The sequence below is a fragment of the Thermobia domestica genome, chromosome 12 (assembly GCF_964235325.1).
Source record: "Thermobia domestica chromosome 12, izTheDome1.hap1.1, whole genome shotgun sequence".
NCBI lineage: Eukaryota > Metazoa > Arthropoda > Insecta > Zygentoma > Lepismatidae > Thermobia > Thermobia domestica.
The window spans coordinates 139904707-139919753 of NC_137465.1; the positions used below are offsets into that span (position 1 = coordinate 139904707).

Below are 15047 nucleotides of genomic sequence, written 5' to 3' on the forward strand. Positions count from 1 at the left end.
TACGTATTGGATATTTGTCTTCCCGTGGAGTTAAGAAAGCTACAGGAATTGCGTTTTAATTGCAATTCAAAGCAGTTAATATTGCAATTGCATATTTCCTTAAATGTCATAGCATATGCTTGCAGTACTTACTGTATTTCATTTTCTAAGAGTAAAAACATTCATTTAATGGCATGTGTGGAATTAAAAGTATAAGTTGTTCATTAATTCCCAGTTTTAATATAACTTCTGCAAAACAAGCATCATTATTCATTACTATGATTAATATTATCCTTTCTATTTATTTGTTTTGCAAATTTGTTATTAAATAATCTGATCACACAATTTTCAAAACAGAATTGTAAGATATTCATGAGCAAGGAATCAATTCTCTTCTTGTACTTTCGTTGTTTAAGAGTATAAAGGGCTTTGCTCTTACGAGTTTACTTAATAAAAGAGAAATACGATATACAGCATTTTAAGTGAAAAAAGATAGTATCCTGTTAGTTATGCAAACTTTCATCAACCATTGTTAGAAACAACCAGGAAATCTAACATTGATATACAATTGTTAAGATCATGTCTTGCCCCCCCCCCACTTTTAACGTCCAACCGCCGCCACTGTTCCCAACAACCGGTCGTGTTTACGTATGGAGAACACCGTCGCAGGCCTATGATACAGACTGTCTGCTCCCAACTGTAAAGCATGGGGGTGGTTCTGTTACAGTATGGGCAGTGATACCGTGGATTTCTGCAGGTCCCATCATAGCCCTGCATGAAATGATGCATGCTAAGACGTATGAGGCTATTTTGGGGGAGATCTGAACATCATTGAGACATTGTGGTCTGAGTTAGAAAGGCGTGTTCGGTCTCATTACCCTCCACCAGCATCCCTTAAGGAACTGGAGCATGTTTTGGAGGAAAAATGGTACAAAATTCCATACACCTCGATTCAGGAGCTGTATAGTCCATTCCACGTCGGATCCAAGCTGTTTTGGACGCAAAAGGAGGTCCCACACCATACTAGGTATGATTTTCACACTTTTGCAAACGTTTTAGATTTTTTTCCAACCCCTATATATATATATATATATATATATATATATATATATATATATATATATATATATATATATATATATATATATATATATATATATATATATATATATATATATATATATATATATATAATTTTTTGTATTTTCTTAATATGAGCCTCAAATGATTAGTTAGTAGTTGTTTCAGCACTATCTCAGCAGACTTTAATGAAGACACTATCCTTGAAATTGTCCAATCCATAGGAAGTAAATGTCAGACTGGAATGTCCAGATGTAACAATTTGCGATGCAATTAAGTTTACATACATTTATCAGGGCGTATATAAGTATTTAACTAATAAGAGTAGGTCTGGTAACTTAAATGCTCATGTAACCTTTTTGAAATTCATCTTTCTCTTAACATATACTGTACTGTTCTTTTGGTACTTGTGAAGAAATTTACGATTTTTATGTAATATTCTTTTCCTGGCTATTTATGTGAATTAGCAAAGAGAAAACTCGTCATTTTACAATTCTATTTGCATATTCCAAAAGTTTCTACATTTGAATCTATGCTGTTTCTTAAAATTAAAAAAACATACGCAGCTGAATGAGTGTAGAATCCATTCAAAGATTAAAGCAGATTGTAGGACGAACCAGATCGTCAACCGCTATAACGACAAAAATTAAACTTTCCTATGATCTTTTTGTAACTACACTGTTGATACTTTCAGCTACCTTTGTTTCTTTCCTAACAGCCTGCAATAAGTGCTCTTTACTTCTATTACATGCAGACTCTGTTTCCCACATATTTTTGACCCTGCCAATTTATTATTATCATCATTTCCCCTATATACAGGGTGTCCAATATACAATGCAACCCGGAGTTTGGGATAGTAGAACTTTTGAACCTGAAGTGATACACGAATAGTGGTTATGCCAAAATGAAGCCTTGTTCATATATATTTTTAAACTAGGAAGCAACGATTGAAGTATACTAGGAACCACACAGTGTTCCCAGGTGTAACCGAAGGTGTAAATCATTTTTTTTTTTTTTTTTTTTACAAAACATGTAAATTGACTCATAACTCATACGTATGGATGTTCTGTCGTTAATTTTCAGTTTGTTTAGTTGGAGTAGCTTGGAAACTATGGAGCAGAAAAAAAGAATTTTTCATTTCCACCGATAACTAAACGGATGAGGCCTCTGTAAGTGGGAACTAGGGAAATCGTAGTTTTCATAAATTAACATTCGGAATTGGCAACTTTGCTGATGTTTCAGTGCATCAAAAGGTGCGTTAGGGATCTGTCTACATTATGCAATTCCTGAAAACAATGAAAAACAAACTTTGAAATTATTATGACAAAACGTTTACTTATATGCACCCGGCAACACTGCTACTATCAGAAATGAGTTACCAGCTCTACAGTGGATGCTGGGAGCGTCCCCTGTTCTGATTCAAACACTGGTTCACACGTTTCACCAGGTTGGCAGCAACTTTACGAAGACTAGAAGTGTTAATGTTCTCATAGGCACTGCGAATGTTCGTTTCCAGATCTTGAATAGTTCGAGAATAATTTCAAAGTTTGTTTTTCATTGTTTCCAGCAATTGCATAATGTAGACAGTAGAGACCTGCACGGGCCGAATTTTTCGGCCCGAGCCCAATCCAGCCCGAACGTAGCTGGGCCCCGAAAAGTTTTGGAGATTTTCGGCCCGAGCCCGGCCTGGCCCGATAAATTTTTCAAAATTCTTGGCCCAAGCCCGATAAATTTTAGAAGTTTTTGGCCCGACCCCGGCCCGATATTTAAAAAAAAAAAAAATTAGCTCGAGCCCGAATCTTTCTCAAAATTTAGTACTAAATTTGACCTAACCCTCAGAAACAATTTCTAAACTTTGGTTCACAACCTGACGCTTGCCTTCCGAATTGTACCATTGCCTGCTAGAACTTTGCCTGTCATCGAGAGAACAAATACTCCATTCCCTGTAACAAAAAACTAATTTAATTGAATTTTAGCATAAAGTGAAGATGGCAATATTGTTTAGCGACAGGCAAAACATTCCCACCCCTTCTTGTCATATTTTGGGTTCAGTGAAGGTCAAGGTCAGAGCTCAATTTACCGCATAATGCCTGTAATCCTCTATAGTGAAAGTGGAGCCGCTAAGCAACACAAACTGTAAATAGCTATTGCATTCTTTGTAACATTTTTAACGGACACACTTCTTCAACTTTTGGCTTTATTCCAATTATCGTTTAACGAAAGTCAATAATTATTAAAGAATTGCAATTGATCGGTCTCAGCCCGGCCCGACCTGAAGAGAAATCAGTGTCGGCCAGCCCAAGCCCGGCCCGGCCCATAGAAATAACAGTCGGCCCGCCCAAGCCCGGCCCGGCCCAAAGAAATAACAGAGTCGGCCCGCCCAAGCCCGGCCCGTGCAGGTCTCTAGTAGACAGATCCTTAACACACCTTTTAATGCACTGAAACATCAGCTGGGTTGCCAATTCAGAGTGTTAATTTATAAAAACTACGATTTCCCTAGTTCCCCCTTACAGAGGAATCATCCGTTGTTATAGGGAAATGAAAACTTCTTTTTTCTGCTCCATATTTTGCAAGCTGCTCCAACTAAGCAAACTGAAAATTAATGATAGTACATCCATACGTGTGAGTTATGAGTCAATTTACATGTTTTGCAAAAAAATTGATTTACACCTTCGGTTACATCTGGCAACACTGTTTGGTTCCTAGTGTGCTTCAATCGTTGCTTCCAAGTTTAAAAATATATGCATGAACAAGGCTTCATTTTGGTATAACCATTATTTGTTTCACTTCAGGTTCAAAAGTTCTACTATCCCAAACTCCGAGTTGCATTGTATATTGGACACCCTGTACTTCTCAGTCTATGTTATTTGCAATTTTTATTTATGACTTTTAATTATCATTATTTATTTTTGTTGATTTCTTCATTAATTTTTATTTTACAATCCTTTTTCATTATTTTAAATCCTTTTTCCTATTTTCTCTTCTCCCTCTCTCTCTTTCTTTCTTCCCCGACCTACCCGTACTATTGGTTTATATACCTTCAATAAACTCCATCCACTTTTACCATAATAATACTATCAGATCTTGCATTCCAACATGATGGCTACGTGGACGTTTAACTGCTTTTTCTCTGTTGTTTAATTATTCTTTTCTTTTCTACCTACTTCTTTCCTTCCTGTCTGATGAGACATTTTAGGGAAAGTGCTCTTACTGTAATTTATTTATTTATTTATTTATTACTGTGTGTGTAATTATAATAAAACACAAGAGAGTTTCATTTCACAGTGTGAAACTACGGTAGACTTCCAAACTTGAAACAATACATCTATAATTACTGGTTGCTACAGAATAATAAGCTCAAGATAGAATCTGTTCCTCGGATGCTGAATCCATATCAAAAACGCATTACTCGCTATCTCTTACTGTTATTGTTCTATGGAGATTAACATTGAAACCGGAAGTGCTAACTGATATTTATCACTTCCGGTTACAATAAAAGATTAAAATCAGAGGTAAAATACATTCTTGCGGTTCTGAATCTGAATATATATATATATATATATATATATATATATATATATATATATATATATATATATATATATATATATATATATATATATATATATATGTGTGTGTGTGAAAACTCTGCTTGTCGATATCTATTACCATTTTATCCTTTATGCAGTCAGTGTTGTAACCGAAAATCCTAGATTTGCACCTCTTTGCTTTGAATAGATAGATAAAAGTCGAGGCAAAATTTACTCTCGGGACGCTGAATCTGTGTAAAAAATAAATAAATAAATAAATAAAAAATAAAATAAAATTTAAAATATCTCTACGATACGAGGCCTGTCTAAAAAGTATCCGACCTTAATTTTTTCCACGCAAAGTAGTGATTCTCAGGCGGCGTCACCGTGCACGGTGGAAGGAGGAACCTTAATGCGCATGCATGAATTTTTTCACCGCGTTCGCGTGTGCCAGTCGTGAGCTGGTGGTCGCGAAGTGAGGTGCTGTTGGTAGTGTTCGTCGGATTTAGTGTTTCTCGCAAGATGACTGAACGAATTGAGCAAAGATACTGCATCAAATTCTGTCAAAGGCTGGGTGATTCTCAAAGCCAAACAATTCGTAAGATTCAGCAGGTGTTTGGAGAAGATGCGATGGGTGTAACACAAATTAAACAATGGTTCAACCGATTCAAAGATGGCCGCACATCAGTCGAGAGTGAGCAGCGTAGCGGCAGGCCCCAAACTGCTCGGAATGCAGCTGTTGTTGAGCGGGTGCGAAATTTGGTGATGGCAGATCGACGTTTGACAGCGCGGGAGATTGCAGAAGATGTTGGAGTGAGTAAAGATTCTGCACATGCAATTTTGCGTGACGATTTGAACATGAAACGAGTGGCTGCTAAATTTGTACCCAAGTTGTTGTCTCAGGAACAAAAAGACACCCGTTTTGACGTTGCACAGGACCTTCTGGACACCACCAACACTGATCCTGGGTATCTGAATTCCGTGATAACTGGAAATGAAATGAAATGAAATCTTTGAGTTTTACGTCCCACGCTTATGCCGGTTAGGCTAAAGGAGACGGTGATGATGAGAGATGAGTGAAATGGTGGAATGAAGAAAGTGGGAGGAAACGGGAGAACCCCGAGAAAACCCACGAGCACGGTGTTTGTCCACCACAAAGTTCACTTGGCGGGGGCTGGGATCGAACCCGGGAACCCAAGCACCAGAGGTGAACGCTCTACCACTGAGCCACCTCGTGATAACTGGAGATGAGTCATGGGTGTACGGGTACGACCCAGAAACAAAACAACAATCGTCTCAATGGAAGCATCCCGATTCTCCCAGGCCGAAGAAAGCGCGGCAGGTGCGAAGCAAAATCAAGGTGTTGCTGACTGTTTTGTTCGATGCCCGTGGAATTGTGCATCACGAGTACGCACCGGAAGGACAAACAGTGACAAAGGAGTACTATCAAGATGTTCTCAGGCGACTCCGTGACGCAGTCCGGCGCAAAAGACCAGACATGTGGACAGCGAAGAACTGGCATGTCCATCATGACAACGCCCCAGCACATTCATCCCAATTGATCCACACGTTCTTAGCCAAACATGGAATTACAACCGTTCGCCAACCTCCCTACTCTCCAGACCTGGCTCCTTGTGACTTCTGGTTGTTTCCAAAATTGAAGACGCCTCTGAAGGGATTCCGTTTTGAGAGTAGAGAAGACATAATGCGGAACACGACGACGGAGCTGAACAACATTCCAAAAGAAGACTTCCAGCAGTGGAAGGATCGGTGGGCTAAGTGTGTGGAAGCACAAGGGGCCTACTTTGAAGGGGATTAGGGTCCCAAATCTGTCAGGTATTCGCAACTATTTTTCTGCCCAAAGGTCGGATACTTTTTAGACAGCCCTCGTATCTTACCGTTTTTTTTGTACTATGGTTTAGGTATAGAGTATTGCGGCGGGTGATGGTGTGTTCTCTTGACGCTAAATCAATTATAAAAATCCGCTTGTCGCTATCTGTTATAGTTTCTGTTCTATGACGATCAACATTAAAACTGGAAACTGTTGATTTCTACCACTTCCTATCTGAATACAAGTTTAAGGAAGAAATCGAACCTATCCTTGAGACACTGAATTGATTGCGAAAACAACGCTTTTCTATCTCTTTTCCCGTTTTTGCCTTATGAAACTCAATATTGAAACTGGAAGTAGAGTATTGCGGATAATGATGACACATTCTCTTGAGACGACGAATCTATTGCAAAAACCCACTTGACGCTATCTATTACCGTTTTTGTTATATGGTGATAAATGTTGAAACCAGAAATGGTTGATTTCCTATTTCTGCTTTGAACAGAGGATTGACGGAGGAGATGGAAGAACCTATACTTGGGACGCTCAATTGATTGCAAGAAAACACTTTTCGATACCTATTACAGTTTTTGCTCTATGTATACCAATATTGATACTGAAATAGTAAATTTTAACCATTTCCGGTTTTGACAGTTTTTTGTAATGCTATGTTACCTTGAAATATTGAATCGGTTGCAAAAAACAGCTTATTGCTATAAATTACCATTTTTGCTCTATGGCGATCTACTTTGAAACCGTATACGCTTGATTTCTATCACATTTGGTTTGAAAAAGGATTGACAGAGAAGAAACCTATTCTTGGGACACTGAATCGATTGCAAGAAACCGCTTCTCGATCTCTCTTACCGTTTTTGCTCTATGAAAATCAATATTGAAATCAGGAGTACTTGTAAATTCCAACTATTTCCGGTTTTGGTGGAGTATTGCAAATGGTGATGGTGTGTTCTCCTGAGACGCTGAATTGATTGCAGAAAACAGTTTGTCGCTCTACATTACTGTGTTTGTTCTATGGCAATATATGTTGAAACCGGAAATAACTGATTTCTGCCACTTCCTGTTTGAATAGAGGCGACTGAAAAAAATACTTCTCGATATCTCTTACCGTTTTTGCTTTGATACCTGTCGAAAGACATGACGGATGCACATAGACATTCTATAAGACTTCTGAAACTTATGCATAGCACAGTTTGGAAGTCTAAACAAAACGAAACAAAAACAGTGATGTGAACATGGCTACATTGAAAGACATTTACTTTAATTGCAAGCATGCTAAACAAAATGGTTCCTCATAATGAAGATTTCCAGGACACTAAAAAGTAACATCTGTTGTTGAATTCGAGGGAATAGTTTACAGAATAACTAGGTCATTCACTATCATTTTGCTAACAGGTAAACGATCTCTCTGAAGGGAGTAAAATCTTGAAAATTCTTTGACGGGTAACAATTTTACTGATACAAGAACAAAACAAATTTGAAGTAATAGCTTCTTCAACCAGATCGTCAATTCAATAATTTCAACAACCATGAAAGACTATTTATAATTATTATCGATAGGTCATAATCATTCAATACTCTACGATAATATAGTTTTGTTTCTCTCCTCAGAGAGTAGAGTATTTTATAACATTATCTTTAATTTCAGGCAAACACCGATCGAGATCAGAAAGTTCATTTTATTCTGTCTCAAGTTATTTACCGACAATATGATATTCCATCTGAGACTGATATGGAAGTTTCCTTCGATTTGCCAGGCCCTGAAGACGTCGTAAAATTACTCTGGTCGGACGGAAAGGCTATAGGATTTTATACTTTAAGACTAAAAGGTAAATAATATACTCATTTTCATTCTTAGTAAAGTGTGAGAGTAACCGAATAAATAAAATATGTTCTGAATAATTGCTTAAACGATATCACTCGATATCATGAACAATACAAACTAGAATGTTTCTTTTAGATATGTAGGCGCCTTTCAATTTTCTGTAGATTTTAAAAAGTTCAAATTTTAAATCACAGATGAATTCTGCCTCTTCTTCTTGACCGTTTTGAAAGTCAAACAATAGGAAAGATGGGTTAAGCCTAAGAGAAAACAAGCAAAGTATCATCAAAATAATAATAATAATAATAATAATAATAATAATAATAATAATAATAATAATAATAATAATAATAATAATAATAATAATAATAATAATAATAATAATAATAATGATGATGATGATGATGATGATGATGATGATGATGATGATGATGATGATAATAATAATAATAATAATAATAATAATAATAATAATAATAATAATAATAATAATAATAATAATAATACTCAAGAAATATATACATATTCACGTAAAAATGCATTTCACACATGTATATCAGATGGTTGGTAGATCGAAACGTAAATAAATAAATAAATCCTTTACCTATTCAATCCCAAGTAAAGGCTTCCAAGAAAACACACTATGTTTCATCGAAACAAACAAACAAACAAAAAAAACAAAAAAAAAAAAAAAAAAAAAAAAAAAAAGCAGACTTTAGCGTGGAAGAAACTTCTCATATCACATTATGTGTATGCGCAAATTTCTACGTTGAGTTTGCGTTTGTCGTATTATCCTCTCACCCTTGACCAATGTCAATCCTAATCAATAGGTCTAATTGGGAAACATTAAAGGAAATCTTCATAAAGTTGAATCTACGCTGGATCATTTCTCCGGAAGAAAAATTTCATGTAGATATCTAACTATCCTTACGGTAGAACAGTTCGAATTTCTATTGGGAACATACACTCTCAGCTCAGAGCCGTAATTCTTAATTAGAAACAGATCTCACTGGCTCTTCGTAATGGTAAATCGATAGGATATCGTACTTTTCTCTCTTGATCTCTTTAATCCTAGTGGTTGGTAGGTAACATGGGACACCCTATGTTAGTCAGATGTATCCTTTGCAGCGCAAGTTCTGTAATTTCCACATACGGGTGTCCCTATTTTTACGTCTTTCATGAAGGTTGTTCTTGGTCTTCCCTTTTCCCTTTTCCTTGCAGCCTCCACTCTACTTTCAATCAAATTTGTGGGCCCTCATATGGGCCACCATTGAATTTCTTTTTTTCAATTGCCTTCACCAGCTGTCGCTCTTCTTTTGATCTCGTCAGCACTTCCTCATTATTCACCTTGCTCACTCAGGAGATTCCAAATATATGGCACCTACATCACATTTCAAACACACTAATTTCCTTATAGTCACATTCCAGAAGTGTTAAACTTTCAGATCCATACGTTCCAACACCATTCGAAAACTGTTATAAAATGTTTCTTAATATCCATACTGATAGCATAAGATGCCAGTAATTTTTAACTGATCGTATATCAAACTAAAATAATGATGTAGACTTATAAATGAACACGCGCCCACGAAAGGAACTAGGGAATGCAATAAATTACGAGAAATTCGAACGAGTTTTCAACTGCCTTCCAAAACATGCCACGAAAACTGTTACGGCGTCACCCAGCAATCGTAAAAAAAAAAAAAAAAAAAAAAAAAAAAAAAAAAAAAAAAAAAAAAAAAAAAAAAAAAGTGAACTATAATTTTTCACCATTCAAGAATCTCACAATTAAATCCATTTACTTCCAACATAAAAACATCAATAACTGGAATGAACTCTTCTGGACGGTTGCACAAATTGGTGCCTTTTTGGTAGCTTTGGTGATATCCGGTCGTATAGAGAGTAGATTGTATCTCGGATCACAATCTGTGCTACTCCTGGAAAATAGCAGAAGCAAGCAGAGAATATGACGGGATAGCGAAGATCATTGAGAAATTAAACGCAGAAACGACAAAAGGAAATGGGCTAAATTACCACCTTAACAACCTGAGTACTGTATATGAGAATACATACAATCACTGCAAATGGAAGGTAATTAGCACCTTTAGATTTAAGAAAGGAGAATACGTGCAAGATTGCGAAAATATGACAAAAAGTGAAATTATTTGAATAAAGAGAAAAGAGAAAGTAAGGGATTTATACGAAAGCATAAATGGTCTCAGGAAGAAGTATCAGCTTAGATTAAATGTGATTAAGCATGGAAATGGAAAAATTCTGGCTTCTTTCAGAAATCTTATAGCGTGGGTGACTAGGAAATTTTTGAGGTACGCAAAGGGGACTGCAGGAATAAAATTTTGTCTGCATGAGAAGCATCCCTCTTTCATAAGTGAACTCGCCCAGTCTCGCGATGATCATGCCATATGACATGGTGAGCCGTGTTGCCAAGTGGCCGGAGTTGCCAGCATCGCAGCTATGGAGTTGGAAAGAAAGGATTTGTGACTCATGATTCTGCACGATTTTAAATGTGGTTTAAATGAATCGGAGTCGCTGGAAAATTTGATACAAGCCGTTAGGGAGAATGCACCTTCATGTGCAACCGTGTTTCGTTGGTTTTCAGAATTTAAACGAGCCCGGACCTCATTAGAAGACAAGGGCCCCGTGGAAGGACATCAACAACACTGAGAGAGGAAAACATCGATGCTATGGAGCAGATAGTTAGGGACGATTCGCAAGTGACATATAGTGACATCGAGTATGCCCTTGGGATTAGTGCGCTGAGTGCTTCAACCATCCTGCATAAACACTTGAGTGTGAGAAAGATTTAATCTCGGTGGTTTCCCACAACTTGTCTGAAAATCAAAAACAGTCAAGAGTGGAATGGTGTCAAGACATGGTTCAGAAATTTCAGAGTGGAAACTCTTTGGGGTTTCAGACATTGTGACCGGTGATGAAACCTGGATTTACCGTTTGATCCACAAACAAAGCACCAGTCACCTGTTTCGGTGTTTCCTGATGAAACCTACTCCTGATGATGCGAATGCTTACAAAGAACAGTTAGGTGCAGCACTCGAAACCCAATGGTATTAATGCTTCCAGAATTAGTTTAGGAGGATTAGACGTTGTGTGAAACGTCGGGAAGAATACTTCGAAAAGTCATAATAGTTGAAATAAAGATACGTGTACCCAGAGCTGCACATGTGAAAACTTTTCTAGTGATCCTCATATAAAAATAAATGTTTGTATGTTTGTACGGTATACAAATTCACATCGTTGGCTTCGCGTTTTTCTAAGTAACTATCGAAAAGTCTAAAGAAAACCGTGGGTTATTTAGATTCCATTCGGTCGTGTCCTAAGGAGAAAGAAGCGGAGTTCACAAAAAAAGAGATGGTTTAAACTTTATGAAAGAAAGAAAAAAAAAAAGTATTTCATATTTCACTAGCTTTTTGTGTTAGATGAAATGAATAGTGGTACTCTCGATAACTTCTAAGTTGAAGTTCAGCCCCATCGGCATTGGAGAGGGGGAAGAAGGACTTAAAAATGAATAAAATGATCGAAATTTGTATTGAATCCATAGTTTTCGGCGTCACTAAGGTGATTGGTGAGAATCACAGATGATATTTGAGTCATGTCAATGGGCTGGGAGTTAAGAGGTCAATGGCGAAGACGTTATTTGTCGTTATTTATTCTATGTAGCTCTTTGTTTTCAAATATTGTGCATAAACATTACTCTTCCTATGCGAAGTCGGGCATTTCTGCTAGTATTTTGCATAAATGGAGGTGATACGTGGAGTACCAGTTAAATTTAGACGGCAAAAGCACAGGTAATGACAGTAAAGTGTATATCAAAGAACCCGCAGTTGATCTAGAGATTAAGTCAACTATTTATATGATCTCTCGAAGCTAATTCTTAGAAAGAGGTATTTCGGCCGAACTACTCATGGGAAGAATACCGTAAGGAAAAATGTAGTTTCACAGGCTGATGTGCTTAATACATCAGGAAGAATTAATTCCTGAAGAATAGGGAAGAATCAGTAATCGTGAAAACAGTCTCTCTATTTAAGGTTTTCTCTGTTGTGCCTTCTTGCTTTTCTCTTCTGCCGTACGCTCGACCAAATCATTGTCCACGGATGTGTCACATGTGCTCATTTGCTATAGCTTCGTAGCGTTTTTTTTCTTCCTGTATCTCTTCATATTCTGCTTTTTCAGAATTCCTCCTCATACCTTGCTTATGTTTAATTCTTCGAGTTTATTGTTAACTTTTCTTTTTTATTATTGTTATTTTTCTTAATGCTTGGGTACTGTCTAATAATATACAGTACCGAAGTAGTTTTTTTTCTCTCTCTCTCTCTCAAAGCTAACTTAATGAATCTTATCTAGGTATTATTGGCGCTCCTATAACAGGCTATCTTGAAAAATGGCATCACTCACCGTATCATAGTAACTACACAAAAATCTTCTGACTTGGATTTTATTTCTCTGATGGGCTTGATCGTAATATCCCTAATCAAAAATACAAACTTGGGTATAACAACCTACCTTATCGTGGATACCCACAAATTCACGTACACAATGCACTAAATTCTTCTATATCTTATTTACACAAACTATCACTTTTCATATTGATTCACTTGGTTGAGTATGTGCTGAACTTTACAACCATTTCTGCCCAATCATCACACTAATTATCTTGCCTTTTCTTACCAAATCCCACTTCTTTGTTTCAGTATTTCTGTGTCCTCCCATAACATCTCATATTCCTTCCCTTTGCGAGATTGTATATTGCGTTATTTTGTATCTTTTACCTTATATTGTCTTACTCAGAAAATGATGAGGAAACGAGGAGAGGAAGCAAAATATTATGGATGGAGAGCATGGCTGGAGCAACAGAAAAATAAGATTGTTCGGATACCGAATGAAGACATTAACAAGGGTGACGAACTACTTGAAATAATGAGGGGAAAAGTGAGTGGAAGAAGTATATAGGTAGGGACGAAAAGTTGTACAAATTATGAAGTGAATGCAAGACGATATACATAGGGAAAACAAAGGAAAAGACGACGGAGATTATTAATATAGAGACGATGTAATGTTAGACAGAATAACATAATATACAAAGAGGTTTCACGAGACAGTCCAGGAGGTACATAGATTCCTTATAGAACAAGAAAATTATGACGATAATTGAGCACTAGTATATTTTTTCATACTATAAATAATATTTTTGCCTTATAATGAATTTCAATTATTACTTAGCAACATACAGTATATAGAACAGAGCAAGCAATATGGAAGCGTCTCAGGAGGCGGGTTAATAGGTCAGTCCGACCCTACCTCCTCTTCGTAGTACATTTAATTAAACTTAATATATGAGGTGTTTACTTGCAGGAATACAATATAACTCCAATTTTTCAAAATCTAGTTATCCGATCGATACCAGGAAATAAAAAGAACAATTTCTTTCAAGAAGGTTATTAAAATACAAACTGTATGTATCATTCGTAATATATATATATATATATATATATATATATATATATATATATATATATATATATATATATATATATATATATATATATTTAAACCAACCTTAAAATTTATATTTCATCGTTTGTAGTAAAAGGGATCTTATTTCCGACACATTAAGCCTACCTTTTTTTTTTTTTTTTAAATGATTTCCCCAATTATCTGATTACGTCCAGAGCTCAGAGCTCATTAATCCAGATGACTGGAACAGCGACAATCGATGGAGTAGAGAAGTAAAGGACAGTTCTTTCTGAAAATGAAGTCCTTCATTATGTACGTATTCTAATTTACATAGTATCAAAAATATTATTTATTATTGTTTTAACAAATGTGCATCTGTATGTTCATTACGCAATCCAAGCTTTCAAACTACCGTATACGCTCATGTAATGTCCGCACCCCAACTTCAGAGATATTTTTTGGAGAAAAAAATGACCCGCGTAATATCCGCACCCTAAAAATCACAGCTTGAAAATCTAAGGTACGTCTTGTGGTAATTCTAATACGGTACCAATTTTCGTACTTCTGGCACCAGACACTTTATTTAAAAATTTAGAATAAATTATACAAAATGATTGTGGATTATTTTATTTAGTGTAAAATATAATATAAATTTAATATAATTTATGTTCGAGGAGAAAATAAAGGTAAGATTTAAGTAATGTGTTTATTGATTTTAAATGCTATAAATTTGTTTCAATTAGTGGTCCTCATTTGCTTTTCATTTAATTATTTACCGATATTATGTAGGAAGTTCAAAATGAAATTTACTTCGAAAAAAATGTGACTGAAAATTGCGCGTTTTTTGAACTACCTGCGTAAGTTCAATCCCTGTTAACTACCACTATATTAATTATGGTAAAATATTTGTATTTTTTTCTCGGCTATTTCTCATAAATTTTTGAAACCTGCTTTTCTTCTCGAAAGCCGTCATAGTTATCAACAAAATAATGAACAAAAATTTACCGCGGTACGTTAGTTTTAAATTAACAGTGAATGATACATTTTATTAATTAATTTATTACAGGTACGTCAGCAGATACATTATCCCATTACGTAATGCATACTGTAGACTCAGTTTACATACGCCGTTCTCATCGGAGAAAAGGATTTGGTGTAAGCATGATCGATGATGTAATACAAACATACCCAAATCAAAATATCGGATTTAGTACACCAATTTCTCTATCCATGTACAGAGGTAAATAATCTTATTCTTTTTATACGTATTTATGTTTCTTGCAACAATACTTTATTCTAAATT

General features: G+C 35.9%; 1 protein-coding gene across 2 annotated transcripts in view; it reads left to right on the forward strand.

Annotated features, from left to right (window-relative positions):
• LOC145666685 (protein FAM169B-like) overlaps positions 1-15047 on the forward strand; it is a 103530-nt gene that overhangs the window by 82165 nt on the left and 6318 nt on the right. For both annotated transcript variants that reach the window (XM_081734163.1, XM_081734164.1), the window contains exons 5-6: positions 8084-8264; positions 14811-14984. In XM_081734163.1, coding sequence (XP_081590289.1) covers positions 8084-8264; positions 14811-14984 — 355 coding nt within the window. The remainder of the gene's footprint in view (positions 1-8083; positions 8265-14810; positions 14985-15047) is intronic.